Source organism: Aethalodelphis obliquidens, unplaced genomic scaffold (assembly GCF_003676395.1).
Source record: "Aethalodelphis obliquidens isolate GAN/ISIS:26980383/991018 unplaced genomic scaffold, ASM367639v1 scaffold7, whole genome shotgun sequence".
Classification (NCBI taxonomy): domain Eukaryota; kingdom Metazoa; phylum Chordata; class Mammalia; order Artiodactyla; family Delphinidae; genus Aethalodelphis; species Aethalodelphis obliquidens.
The window spans coordinates 22,487,355-22,502,698 of NW_020837951.1; the positions used below are offsets into that span (position 1 = coordinate 22,487,355).

Sequence of the window (15,344 nt, forward strand, 5' to 3'; positions counted from 1 at the left end):
AGACACTGTATATATGCTATCTCAGCCCCTTTTAAGAACTTTATGTTCCAAGTCACATTGCCCCCATTTCACAAAGGGGAAATAGACTTGCAGAGGTTAAGTAAATTATCCAATCTCACGTAACTAGTAAGTGGCAGAGTACTGATCTATGTAACATAAACATAGAAAAAGAAAAGACTCAAGAATGGGGTAATGAAAGATGTCCTGGTCTAGGGGTTAAGACATCCAAGCTCTTGGATAACTTAGGCAAAGTAATCATTTTTCTGGTCTCAAGTTTCCTTATCTGAAGACTAAGGGATTGAGCTATAACTTCTAGGGCTCATTTCAGATTTTAAAGTCGATGGTTACTCTTCTGATAGAACCAAAGTTAATAAAACATCAACTCTATTCTAAATAAAAATTTAGTCTTTGCATTGAACTTTATTGCTTCTACCTCAAGGATAAAGATGACACGTGGAGTAAAGAGCTGTAAACGTCTTTCCAATTGCTTAAGTCATTGCTTTCGTTGTACTGAAGTTACTTTAGTTCTATCAAAACTAATATTGATAACTATTATTTGAGTGATTTCTCTGTTCCAAGCACTCTTCTAAGAGCTTTAAACATGGTATTGAGGTTTATTCTTTTTCAACTTATGAGATAGGAAGTATTATTCACCTTATTTTACAGGTAGGGAAACTGAGGCACTAAGAAACGAAGTAACCCACCTGAAGTTAACATAAGTAGTATGTGGTGGAGCCACGGTTTGAACTTAAGCGGTTGACTCTAGTCTCTGCAGTTTTCTCAAAAATCTAGAGCCCATGTTATTAGCCAGTACATTAAGTTCCTTCCAAAAATCATGCCTTGTATAGTTTATCATTGGTGGAAATAAATATACTAATTAAAATTTGAAAGTCACATATTGGATCTCTGAAGGAAACAGGTGAACGTATTATTTGAATTCCATATTGCCATAGAGTCCTGACAGCTTTCTGTGATACCTTTGCATAATTCAAAATAGCTACATTTTGAAATTAAGCCCACTGATGGCACGGTCTTCTCTGTCTCATACAGCACCTGGTGTATTGCTCAAGGAATCTTTGTTGGACGAATTAATGCATTAAAGAGAAAGAAGTTTTCCCTTTTTTTGGTGAATGTATGTTTGAACTTGTACGTCTCATTTTAATACCTAAACAATGAAAATAAAAGCTTACTCCAATTAGAGGATGCATATTTTAGGTCCCAAGAACTTTTCATTTCAAACGATATAATGTCAACATTGTATCAATTTGATTATCTTAAATAATTGAAGACAAATCTTTGAAGCACACTTTCTTTTCTTTTTTTTTTTTTTTTTTTTTTTTTTTGCCGTACGCGGGCCTCTCACCGTTGTGGCCTCTCCCATTGCGGAGCACAGGCTCCGGACGCGCAGGCTCAGCGGCCATGGCTCATGGGCCCAGCCGCTCCTGCGGCATGTGGGATCCTCCCGGACTGGGGCACGAACCCGTGTCCCCTGCATCGGCAGGTGGACTCTCAACCACTGCGCCACCAGGGAAGCCCACATTTTCTTTTCTTAAAAGCGATTAAAGAGGGCCTAACTGTTCTTCACCTTGAAGTATTATATGTTCAGTGCATAATCATTATATAACACTTTTTTGTCCTTAGAGAACTTTACTGACAACTCTTCAACTAAAGGACCACTTTACCATTGTTTCTCAAAAGCACTACAGAACTTTCTAGATGAGAATGCAGCATAATCTCCCCTAAGGTTGAAATCAATGGGTCAAACCCTTCTTTTAGAGCATGCACCCTATTAATCATGCAGATTTAATTTTCCCCATGATAGCCCCCCGGGTTATCGAAGGTTTATGCCTGTTTCTTTTCTTTGGTTTTTAAATGCACAGTGTACTCATGACAGCAAATCAAAGCTGTTAGTGGCATCAGGCAGGTAGAATTGATGCCGGGAACAGGGCCACTGCAAATTTTATTAAGACTGCAATCACTGAGAGCACAGCACACGTTGGGGGTTTAAATACCTCTCTCTGTGGCATTTGTCATATTAAGAGCTGCAGCATAAACAAAGGAAAAAGCAAATCAAATGTATGTAAACATTTCTAGATGCAGTAAGGAAGTCTGATCTCTAGGAAAGAAGACAGCCAGAAGTCTAACATTTTTGAAAACAGTCCCGATCTCTTAGAGTTAGATCTCTTGCCATTTGCCTCTGGGACATCCTATGTGTGTATTTGTTTGGGTCTTTTAGAGTTCTACTTATCTTATATACTGCGTATGTTTGCCAAAAGTCTTCAAAAACAACAACAACAAAAGCCTCCAATAGACCAGGTCATCCCTAAGGATACATGGTGAAGCTTTTCAGATTGCAGAGAAAGGGGCTGACAGCAATAAAGTGCCCTGTTCAGTGTTGGGAAACTCTTGCCCTGGAGCCGATCAAGTTTGCCAAATGGTTCACCTTCCCTCCTCCTCACTCCCCAAAATGCCTCTCCCAAGTGTGGAGACATGGGTCTCTTTTTGAGGCCCCCTGCAAATAAGGAGTTGCTTAAACGTTAGAGGAGCCTCTATGTAACCCTCTATAGCCCTCTGTGTAGAAGGGTTCTGTTCTCTTCCTGGTCTGCTTCTAGGGCTCTCACTTGCAACTTTATACTATGCCCAGCCGCCTCTTTCCACTGGTGATCACTGACTGAGAACCCTTGGTTCTAGCCTCCCTTCTGCCTAACCTTTTCCTTAATGGCTTAAAGCTCCAAGAGGAAACAAGGCAATAATAGAAAATGCAATTAGCAGGGAGCCCGATCCATTCCAACATGCATCTGTTTTAATTTGGGTCTCAAGTATTCTACACTCCACCAGTTTCTATACACAAAGCAGGATTCGTCTGAATGTGATATTCACAGAATGTATAAGATCCGCCCTCAGCTCCAAATAAATAAATCATTTCATTAATAATTAAGGCAAAGATATAAGGGAAGTTTAAGGGAAATATAGAATAGAAGAGAAATATAAGAAAATTAGATATTTGTAGTTTTTTTTAATGGATCCTTTCCAATGATTAAAAAAACTCAGAACCATGTTCTTTCTGGCTATAAAAAGAATAATTACATTATCATATTAGAAGTGTTTAATTTCTGTGGTGTAGTGTTTATGAAACACTTTTTAAGGGAGAATATCCCTCTTGTCAAAATTGGAAAAGTAAAATAAGAATCTGGTACTTCAGAGGTCATTCAAAGCCTCCCCTGACAGCAGCCTCTCCTTGAAAACTTCAGCTCTACCACTCAGATCATCACACTCCATGGTGGTATCGCCTTGCCACTGAGTACTCTGGAGTACTGAGTACTTCGAAGTACTCAGGACAAAACTTTTTCAATTAAAGACACAGAAGAGAAACAGTAGGGATCATTCTTTGGATGCGCACATGCCTAAGGTAGAACATGAAGTAGATTGGAGAAAGAGACAACGCTGTCCCTTGACTTAGAAGAGAATTCCTTCCATAGGTCCCTGAGAAGTCACTTTGTCTCTTCTCAACCAAAACTAATGCAGCAAGTATCATTGTTCAGGGCCGGCGGGGGGAGGGGAGACTACATAGAATTATGCTGCTGAAAATGATGTTTTTACCTCTGTGAGGAACTAATTAAAAGAAATGATCTCAAACAGAAGGAACATTTCTAGTTAAATATAAGGAAATCTTTCTGAGCCAATATGATTGATTTATCTTTGTTTTATAACTGTATATTCATTCTCATATCTGGAGACAGCTAAGGAACCATCTTAGCTAGGGGGCAGAAGCCACAAACAAGGCATGATTGCCATTAAGCTGGGTAAGACAAACCTCAATTTCAGATATATTAAAACGCATAATAAAGAAACAAAAAGTTAGCCAATGCTTGTTGTAAGAAACCAATGACTGTGAGATTCACTCCAAATATGGTAAAATATTTTAAAATGAACATTTAGAAAATGAAATTTTCTATGCAATATGACGTACAGATTTCTCTGGCCCTCATTTATCCTGCCATGAGGGCTATCCTAAAGCCCACTGTCACAGAGGTACCCGAGAGAGGGGTTAACATTTCCAGAGGGAGAGCCTCCATCGTTGTGAGACTGACAGCTCTTTTCTGCATCCCAGGTGACTATGGAATTTGGGCAACCAGAGACTTCCCTGCCAATGGCAAATCAGTATAGCTATATAGTTCTCACCCAGGAGTGCTTCACTTTTCTATGTGAACTTTCTGTTAATTTACTTTATGAGTCAATAACACCTAACCAAGTGTAGAAAATATTCATTGAGAAATCAGAACCCGTATGGAATTTTACTTTGGATCCTCCAAGCTACTACAGAATCATAAATTCCAGGCTTCTGCCCATAATCAAGAAAGAAGAGTCAAACGAGGAGAGAATTCACCAGTAGCTACCACTCTCTGAACCTTTTCACTTCCCACTCCCTTACTTCCTCAACTTACTGTCTTTACGGGTTAATTCCCTCCCTAAGGAAATGGCAGCTTCCGTGTTCTGTTTATCATGATCCCACCGTAGACGTTCTTCAGCCACTAGGCAAGAGTTGTGAATATCTAATCAACGTAGGGATCCATTGCCTTTGACAAAACTTTTCCCATCCCTGAGTTTGTTCTAGAGCAGAATGGAGCAACAGAGCTACAACAATAATATGTAAAACCAATGAACAGAAAGGTTGATGTCACTTGATTAAAATAGTGTAGTATTTGGAAGAAGTCATTTTTTCCAAAGTATAAATACAAGCATTAATTCTTCCTCATTATAAAGGTCTCTTTATAAAAGTTCAGAAAGTATAAAGCTATATAAAGTATATTATGGAAGGTTACCACCCCCCCATGTAATTCTATATGCAGAGATGATGATTATCAACAATTTGGCATTTATACTCCAGTGTATAATATATAACATACTGTTCTTTAACTTATTTTTTCACTTATGAACACATTAATATTTCTAATGGGTTAATATTTCTAAAGAAATAGGATATTGCCTTGTACATGGTAAGCACTATGTAAGTATTAATTAAATTACTACTAATAAAAACAGCAAATATATCGTGCTTACTGTGTGCCAGTATTAATTCATGTAATCACTGCAAAAACCTAAGAGGTAGGTCCTATTTTTACCCCTGTTTTAGAGATGAGGAAAATGAGATTCAGAGACAGGAAACAGACGCAAGTCACATATATGGTGGAAAGTCTTAGAAATTAATACATATAGATCGATTTCATCCTTTTTAATGGTCACACAGAATTTCATCACATATTATGTCAGTCTCCTATTGATGCAAATTTAAATTATTTAAAAAACTTTACTATTATAAACAACTTTGTGATAATCTTGAGTATATACTTCTGTAAAGAATTCCCTTAGATAAATTTTTAGAAGTTAAATTATTGAGACAAATCTATACACATTTTAAAGTTTGATGGTTATTAAAAACAAAAAACATATCTACTAGGCTACACCAAATTATAAGAATAATTGCAAGTGCTGGTTTCCCACACCCTGTCAATTGTTGTTATTCTAATTGATGTTCTTTGTAAGTAATCTGTCTTTTCTTTAATAATTAACGTCACCTTTTTGTCTTTGGTTCATTATAATGTGTCTGGGTGTGCAAATATTTCTGTATCTGCTCTTTATTTTTACTATTGGGACTTGGTGTACATCTCGTACTTGAAGATTTAAGTTTTCATCAATTTTGGCAAGTTCTCAGGCATCATGCTTTTGAGTATAGCTTCTCTTATATTTCTCTATTCTCTCTTTCTATAATTTATATCCTTAATTATTTCTTTTTTTATCCTTAATTATTTCTTAAATTCAATTTCATCTTTCCCATTTCTCTGCACTGAATTCTTAATTCTGAAGAGCTGACTTCTAATGTGTGAATTATCTCTTTATCTCTAATATGCCATTACTCAGCCACTGAATTTTAACCATTATCTTTTTCATTTGTTAAAATTATATTTAATTCTTTATCAGAACTGTCTTTCTTCTTCCTAATGTATCTTACTTTTTTGTTGTTCCTCCTTTTGTGTCTTTAGTTTAAACATATTTATTTTAGAGTATCTATTATATTGTGTTGTTAATCGAATTTCCTGGGATTTAAATCACTTTGTATATTGTGTCAGCTAATTCTCACTCAAGGCGGGGTGTTTCCTGTGGATGCGATAATTTTGTATTGTGAACTCATCCTCATTGTGGCTTTACCTATGAAAACCCTATGTAACCTCTGTAAGGTGTTTCTTTTTTCAGCGTTTTTGTTGTTAAATTTTTGACCAGGGACTAATTTAAAAAATTTTTCTTTTAAAGTATGGTTTATTTAAAATATTGTATTAGTTTCAGGTGTGCAGCAAAGTGATTCAGCTTTTTTTTTCAGATTATATTTCATTACAGCTTATTACAAGATATTGAATATAATTCCTTGTGCTATACAGTGAATCCTTGTTGCTTATCTATTTTATGTATTTTTTTGTATCTGTTAATCCCACATTCCTAATTTGTCCCTCCCTCTCTCCCTCTCCTTTTTGGTAACCATAAGTTTGTTTTCTGTGTCTGCGAATCTGTTTCTGTTGGGTATGTTGATTGATTTGTATTATTTTTTAGATTCCACATATGTCTTTCCACATATTTGTCTTTCTCTGAATGATTTACTTCACTAAGTATAATATCATCTAGGCCCATGCATGTTGCTGCAAATGACAATATTTCACTTTTTTTATAGCCAGGTAATGTTCCGTTCTATATATACCACATCTTCTTAAGCCAGTCATTTGTTTATGGGCACTTGGGTTGTTTCCATGTCTTGGCTATTGTAAATAGTGCTGCATTGGGGTGCATGCATCTTTTTGAATTCGAGTTTTCATTTTTTCTGGATATATGCCCAGGAATGGGATTGCTGGATCATATGGTAGCTCTATTTTTAGTTTTTTAAGGAACCTTCATACTGTCTTCCATAGTGGCTGTATCAATTTACATTCCCACCAACAGTGTAGGAGGGCTCCCTTTTCTCCACACCCTCTCTAATCTATTATTTGTAGACTTTCTGATAATAGACATTCTGACCAGTATGAAGTGATACCTCATTTTGGTTTTGATTTGCATTTCTCTATTAATTAGCAATATTGAGCATCTTTTCATGTGCCTGTTGGCCATCTCTATTTCTTTTTTGGAAGACCTGGGACTAACTTTTATGTTAATTTCTCCAACTGGGGATTCCCAGACTGGCCGGCTGGCAGCATGAATTCAAAAGCAAATCTAATTGAGATACTGTCCTGAGTGTTGGCTATTCATTCTTATGAAGAATGAATATTGGCTATTCTTATGAAGAGAAAGACAAGCCTCTGTGTTTCTATGCCAACGGGTAGCATTTTTCTGGCCTATCTTTTCACTTCAGTGGTTCTCAGCTTTATACAAGGGTATCAGCGCTAACTGCCACTTCACAGGGACCCAAGACCTTGACTTTTTCCCTTTAAGAGCCTTAAAACCAATCTCCTACATTATAGAAGTGGGCACTTGTCTCATTACGTGGAGGACAGTGCCCAACCAGCTCATGATCTCACCGCTCTGCTTTTCCAATTCCTATTCATTCCTGACTTCTGAATATTTCCATTTTTTCCGTATGAGTTGTACAACTAACCCGGCATTTCTGGCTGTTTGTAGTGGGAAGATTTTCATATTATCTTGTTGGCCGTGTTGCTGGAGTTCTAAGTGTGTAATCCCGGGTTTGTGTATTTAGTACCTAAAGATTCCATGAGTCATCATTTCAAGCATTCTCTTCCAATATTCACAAATCCTTTGCCCTCTTTTCTTTCCCGGCAAAACTCCAATGCTTATATCTGGCCTTTGGATTTGGCTTTCTACTTATTCCAACTTACACCTGTACTGCTGAGCAACCCTGCAGGAAAACCTGCAATGAAGCAAATTGATGCCACTCTGTATTCATAGTCCTGTTCTCTGCTAAAATCTGAATGTTCCCCAGCAAGCCTAGTTTCCCTGTGAGTCATCTCCCCCATTCCCCACAGCTATTTTAAAACCTTTCCACTCTCCTCATCCCGCTGCCCCCCTTTACAGAAGTATTTTCAGAAGATAACCTTACTTCCTACTTCCGAGAGGAAATAGAGCCCATCAGAACAGAGCTTTCTCAAATTCCATCTGCCCAACTTATGAACTCATTTACACTGGCATACACCTCTTTTCTCCTTCTTCCTATTATGAGGAAGGAAGTTTCTTCTTCCTGTCTGAGTAATCATATAATTGACCACTGAAGCTGAGATATTTTTGAAAGTAAAAGAAGGACTCTATTAATAATTATTCCAGGACAACAGGTGTAAACCAGAACTGTCCTGGGCAAACTGGGACATGCGGTCACCCCCTATATAAAGTTTATTGCTGAATACATCTCTTTTGCCTTCCCAAGCACCACAGTCCCTTGAACATTCCACCTCTCTCCTGTATATTCAAATTTTCCTTCTCTCTGGGTTCCTTCTCGTTAATATTTTAACACTGTCCATGTTTTTTCTTAAACATTTCAATCTTTTAAAAAGAGAAATCATGCAAAACCACGCTTCCTATGTGCCAAAGATGCCTCCAACTACTGCTAACTTTTTTGACTCATCCCTTTTCTCTGCCAAATTTATCGAAAAAAATTGTCTGCATACACTGTCTCTCTTTTTTTCAGTTCCTATTCTCCTTCATTCACAGAATTCTGGCTTCTTCCCCATCCCCATTCTGACATCACTCTTGACAATGTCACACATGATTCTCTCGTTTTTTAATAGAAGAGACAGTATTCAGTGTTACCCCATTTCTTAGGTGCCTCTATCTGTGCAGCCTTGAGTGAAATAGTTATCCTCTGTGTTCCTCGGTTTCCTAAAATGGTACAATTATAGGCCGTTCCTCAGTGACTGTTAGTGAAAATTAAAATAAAATAATACGTGTAAAGCATTTAGGATTTTAAAATGTTAGCCATCCCGTTGCTCATCCTTTTCGAAAAACATCCATGTTTGGTCATGGTTGAGTTAGACGGTTCCATCAGTAATTTTGCATGCCACTGTTTGAATCTTTTAAGGCAAGGCGTCAGGGTAGAATATCTTTACATTGCCATTCCAGAGACCCGGCGGCCTGAGGATAGCAATCTAGAAAGGGAGCTAGCTTTACTTCTGTGTCCAAGGGTGTTTCTTTCATGTTTGTTATGGCTGCTAGGATTTAGCAAACACACTGTACTAAATCCATGACCTGGCATGCTTAACCTCATTAGAAGCTCACAATGGCAGACAAACCATATCTTTCCCTGACATATCTATTTGCCCTCAATGTAGCCCCACATCAACTAGCACTTACAGGGCTCTCATTCTGATTTGCTCAAACTAATTTGCAGAGTTACCGATATAATACATAGCAAATGCGCATCTGTCCTAACTGACCATGGCCAGCTTCATCTTTAGCCCTCACCATTGCCAAGACAGCAGGCATTTGAAGGCACGTTGGGATTCTTCCAGTGACTTCTTAGTTGCTTTTTCACCTGCTCTGAGTTGCTGGTTGAATTGGCCCTTCCTTTAAAATAGGTCATGTTTGCATTATATCTCGTGGACATGTCTCCACTATTTCTTTAGGTGGAAGCCAATTTTTCAGAGCTTCAATAGCCAAAGCAGATTTTCTGCAAAATTTATCTTCTGATAGTAATAATTATAGTTGATACCATTTACTAAATGCATATTATATACCAGCAGCTGTGCTAAGCATGTCACATATTTTCGTGTCTATTGACTAATAAGGATTAAAATGGAGTAGAAATAGACATGTGTGCTAAAATGAGCATCTTACCTACTGGTAGAGTAACTTTAAATGATATTATGAGCTCTCAGTACTAGCAAGTTTAATAAAACCTCTAGCATATATTAATTACTAACACAATGTACATGATCGTTTCAGTGTTTGGAAGAAAGGAGAGTGTTCAGTTTTACTGATAGGCATGATACAAAACTAAATGGCAAGGCAAGACCAAACTGTGTAATTGAACTCCAACTAATGAGATCTGTGATAATTATCTCTAGGCCAAAGCTAAACCAAATGGCTTCAATATCTTTGAAGACAGTAACCTAAACAATCAGTATTTGATGTTATAATTCAGTGGGCTCATATTTCATACCTTGAAGAGGGAAATATTTATGATATTGTACACAAATGGATAACATTGGTTCTGTATCCCTCCACATATAGTTCAAGGAAACACTGGATCTAGGCAGACATTCACTGTGTCTGAAAGTGGGACTGAGTGTGTTTGTATGTTTATTTAATTTTCACTCAATAAGTTACATCAGGTGGTTGTTGCATTCTGAGCTTTAAATAGCACTGATAATTTAAAAGATATTAAATTCTAGCAGCTGTGCGAAAGATATATTCTTTTTACATCTGACAACCACTATTCCCTCCAACCTCATTCCTATCCATGAACAGTTAATTGAAATGAGATCATTAAAGCGGTGAGAAGAAGGTCTAGCTAGGAAATAAAGATAATCTTAAAGGAGCTAATAGAAAACTGTATGATTGAGAAGGAAGAAATGTAGGAAAGGCTCGATTTTGGCCTAAGAGTAGGGTGACATCAAAGTAAGCTATGGGGAAGCTGTGAAGTCTTCCCCAGCTGAACTATAATTTGTGCCAGTGTGTGACAATCACTTTATCAATCAGATAACAGAAAAGGAAGTGATAACTCTTATAGTCAACATTTACTGAGTTTTACAAAGCGTCAGACACTCTGCTAAATACTACCTAAATACTAACTTATCTCATTGAATACTCACAACAAACCCCACTTTGCAGATAAGAAAACTGAGAGCCAGAGAGGTTAATTCTAAGGCCTGTAACAGGAGGAGCTGGGAAGAGTTTTGTACTCAGTTTACTCACCCCGTATAGGCATGCTGGTAGTTTCTATTTTTAAGCAAAATATGTTATAATTTTAGGTCAAGAAGGAGCTGAGGACCAAATGGATAGAATCCCTAGCTCGACCTGGATTCTGATTTCTCAGTGAAGATATTTCACAACCAGTTGTTGGATTAATTGACTTAAAGGAACACTTTAAAAAACGGAAAATATTTTGACAATGTAACTCATAGAAGTAGGACCGTTTGGGGTTATACATTTTGAGCCAGTATTATATTTTTCTCAACCCTTTGTGACAATACAATTGGAAAGAAGTTACTTTTTTTCTTTTCTTTTTGATACATTTTTAAGACACGTCTTTTATGCTGAAAAAAGATAAAATGAATATCTTCAAATTTATAAACAAGGGAGAATTGTCCAAGCCAAGAAGACGTTCTAAAATGATATCCTATTGTTTTAGTATTATAGTGACTTTAGTCGGTTTTGGTTAATTGATGGGCTATAGATGGAATATGACCTGTTATACAAAGGAACATTTTTTTTCTCGTTTCAAATTTTTGAGTGTTGACCTAACGGTCTAATATCTGGAATAAATAAGGGAAATGAACTACCTACTGCCTCTCTGTTTTGCAAGCTGAAATGCTTCACAGTAGAGCGTGAGGCCCTCAGCTAGCACTGTAATGGGAAGGAACGCAGCTCCTTACCCTCAACTTCCAGCTTCGCCAACTTGGAATATGCCGTCCCAAGGCTGTTTTTTGCTACACATCGATAATGTCCTGCATCTTCCTTTTGCACATTATGAATCCTTAAACTCCCGGATTCAAGAACCGCAGTGCGGGAGTTTTCCTGCCAGGGACAGGGACATGAATTAAAAATGGCCATAGGTCTGTCAAGGACACATTTGCTATATTTCATCTAGTCATCACTATCATTCTTATCAAAAATATTATTTTAACATTTATTTGGCATTTATTATGGGTAACATACAATAATAAATGAGATAGTATAAGATTACCAAAATTAATTTTAATAACAATGCCATAAGATATAGTTATTTTTATTTTCTTTCATTATATGAGGACCCCAAGGCTTATTGGATGTCCTACATCAACAAGCCTTATTTTAGGAGTTTCTTTGATATCTAAAAATGTCACATCCAGGTCTGTTTGATTAAAAGCATTGCTTTTAACAGCCACGCTTACTGCCTATATGGTATCCTTAGAGGAATATATGTCCTTTGAAAAGTTCGAAAATTCTACAGATAATACAAAAATTGGTCTTTATAGTTAAAATGTTACATCTATCTTCTCTCTGGGGACTCTAAATTCATATAGAGCCACCCCCTGCTTTTATTGTAGAAAATATAACAAAAGGAAAGCCAGAGAATTATATAGATTACCATAAAAAATGAAAATTATTTGTTTTATTTTAAATAAAACAAAGCTAATTGATATTATGTTTTATTTCAATTAATTGACATATATCAACACCTATGTATTCCCCATGGAATACTCTGAGTACAGTAATATGAAAAACATAATGTCTTTGACCTCACTGAGTTCACAGTTGGTAGGTTATATAAGGATGGAAAGAGACGATGGTGATGCAGTATAGTAATTTATCAATAAGTGTAGGTATAAGATACAAAGCAGTACAAAATAAGCGTGTGAATACTGCATTTCAAGTTTGACTACTGTATGTGGTTGAGGTTGTTGTCAAGGTGGTTTGTTCACCAGTCTTGATGCTCTAACTTCACTCCAGAATGTTCTCATTCCTTTTCTTCCAAACCTTATTTCTCTCGCTCCTCCCAGAAACGATTTGTCAGGTCTAAAGCTTGGAGCTTAGTTCCATTTTTTAAATCTCATGAGTCTCAAAGATTCAATGTTGAAAAATAAATGATTCAAATACCAACCAAAAAAAAAGACTGTAGCTTTGCTCTGCTTTGCCTCCTTTATCATCCTTAACACTACTGGTTCCTATCTCTTTTTTCCCCTACTCAGCCCCAACTGGAATGCCTTACAATTTGCATATATGGGAACAGAAATATTAAAGTTTGGTTAAATGTTATACATGGAAAAAAGTTTATACTAAGTTTATAAGTGTGCAACTGAGCTTGCAAAGGATTGTTGTATTTGACAATGTGTTGTATATACATGTTTTAACATAACAATCACTTACCCTGAGAGCACTGTCCCCCTTGATCCACGACACTGATGGTTTGGGATTGCCCATTGTAGTACATGGTAGAACTGCCTTTAATCCTTCTATTATTTTTATGTTTATGGGAGGACGAGTTATTTTAGGTTCTAAAGGAAATGAAGGTTAAAAATTAAAAAGCAATATGGCTTTATTAAACTTAGAGTTTCTAAGTTTATGTTTAATTATAAATATACATTAAAAATATTCTTAGGCTTATTATAATACAGAATTCACCAGATGCTAAGACATGTTTTTAGTGGCTATCAAACAGAAATCATTTTTGAAAATTTAGGTTATCTCTGTTTTATCTTATATGAAAAATCAGTTCATAAAACATATTAGGAGTTTATAATTATCATAGTATTCTGCACTTTTAAAATAGTTAATAAAAAGTTGATTAAAATAAACTGATAGGGGCTTCCCTGGTGGCGCAGTGGTTGAGAGTCTGCCTGCTGATGCAGGGGACACGGGTTCGTGCCCCGGTCCGGGAGAATCCCATAGGCCGCAGAGCGGCTGGGCCCGTGAGCCATGGCCGCTGAGCCTGCGTGTCCGGAGCCTCTGCTCCGCAGCGGGAGAGGCCACAACGGTGAGAGGCCCGCGTACCGCAAAAAAAAAAAAAAAATAAATAAATAAAAATAAACTGATAACAATTCAACATCACGTAATTCATAGCAACAGACATGAAAACATATGAAAGTAAAGTTTTGATATAAGTTTTATTTGTATAATTCTGAGTTATGTCTACTTTCCCTTTGGTTTCCATCTTAATTTGACTATTAAGTTTGATGATTAAAAATTAGATACATTTATCCTCTAGAAAATAAATCAAATGTTACTATACTTGTAATCAGAGAAATTCTGTAATATAATTCAGAGTAACTCCACTCTGCAAAGCCAACTTGTGTATACTGTTCTGTGAAACACTCCTAAATTCATTTGTTCAGAAGAAATAGTTTATGTCAGTTAATTTTTATTCTCCAACATGGAGCTTTCAGAGGAAGACGTTATTAAATCTATTGCATAGAAGTACTGACAAGTTCAGGATGCCAGTGATTTTACTATTTGAAACACTCATAAAATAATGAAAACTACATTTATTTCCTAAGGAATCTTATGTTACAGTTACAAAGCAGAAGACTATCTTTGCAGGAGAGACTACTGAGAAATAGATGCATTTTATTTTTTTCAGGTCATGTGCCATAATCAATTTGTTACTTTGACATAGAAGAGCAGGAAATAAGGATTTTTGCCCTTCTACTTCAATTGTGTGTGTGTGTGTGTGTGTGTGTGTGTGTGTTGGAGGGACATGGTTTGGTGGTGGTTATAAGTGATATTTGCAAAGACTGCATGGTTTATTGATTTTTTTTTTTTTTTTTTTGCGGTACGCGGGCCTCTCACCACTGCGGCCTCTCCCATTGAGGAGCACAGGCTCTGGACACGCAGGCTCAGCGGCCATGGCTCACGGGCCCAGCCGCTCTGCGGCACGTGGGATCTTCCCGGACCGGGGCACGAACCCGTGTCCCCCGCATCGGCAGGCGGACTCTCAACCACTGCGCCACCAGGGAAGCCCTGTCTATTGATTTTTAATCTAGCTATTTATTGCCATTTAGAGGTGGTATGACCCTGCAGTGTGGCAAAGATACAAGATAGGCTTTAAACATGTTATAGAAAACTATCAACGTTGTCACTTTGTCTGCGATCTAAAGCATACAATGCTCATTCTCATCAATGACAGTGAATACCTATGCTTAGACAATGACTAGGCGCCTCAACTGTGAGCTGAGTTGTCATGCAGCTATTGGCAAAAGCTTAGCTTAGGAGTTGATACACCTGTGATATAGTCAAAGAGAGTATTATTCATTCCTTCCATTGGGCTCCCTGAACTGATCCCTATGGCAAACCTGAGTCGCAGATAATGTCTTAGGCAGAAAACCTTTGCTTAAAGCAAATAACTCCTGTCTTCTCAATGAAATAGATGTCTTTGTCATCTGTTGGTGAGAGCTCAGGAGAACCTTTGCGGGCAATTGAACATTAAGAAAACCAGGAATGAACTGAGTATTGATGTGGAGTCATGGATTCCCCACCCTAAGGGAGCATGATTCAGGGGGAGCCATGAGCACTGACTAATCAGAACTGGTCATCTTGCTGAAGTGGGATGCTGGAAGTGTCCTGCTACGCCAAGACTGAACCCTTAGTTGTTGGACCATAAGGAATCTGGGGGAGGGAACTCCCGAAGGAGGTCTGAGGGTAGTTGGAGTAGCCATGGG

The 15,344-nt window shown here is 37.3% G+C and overlaps 1 protein-coding gene across 6 annotated transcripts in view; it reads right to left on the bottom strand.

Annotated features, from left to right (window-relative positions):
* The window catches only part of MUSK (muscle associated receptor tyrosine kinase), a 91,815-nt gene that overhangs the window by 50,790 nt on the left and 25,681 nt on the right, over window positions 1-15,344 (bottom strand). For all 6 annotated transcript variants that reach the window (XM_027105984.1, XM_027105981.1, XM_027105983.1 and 3 more), the window contains exons 4-5: window positions 13,057-13,184; window positions 11,583-11,724 (exon numbers count right to left, since the gene is read on the bottom strand). In XM_027105984.1, the coding sequence (XP_026961785.1) occupies window positions 11,583-11,724; window positions 13,057-13,184 (270 nt within the window). The remainder of the gene's footprint in view (window positions 1-11,582; window positions 11,725-13,056; window positions 13,185-15,344) is intronic.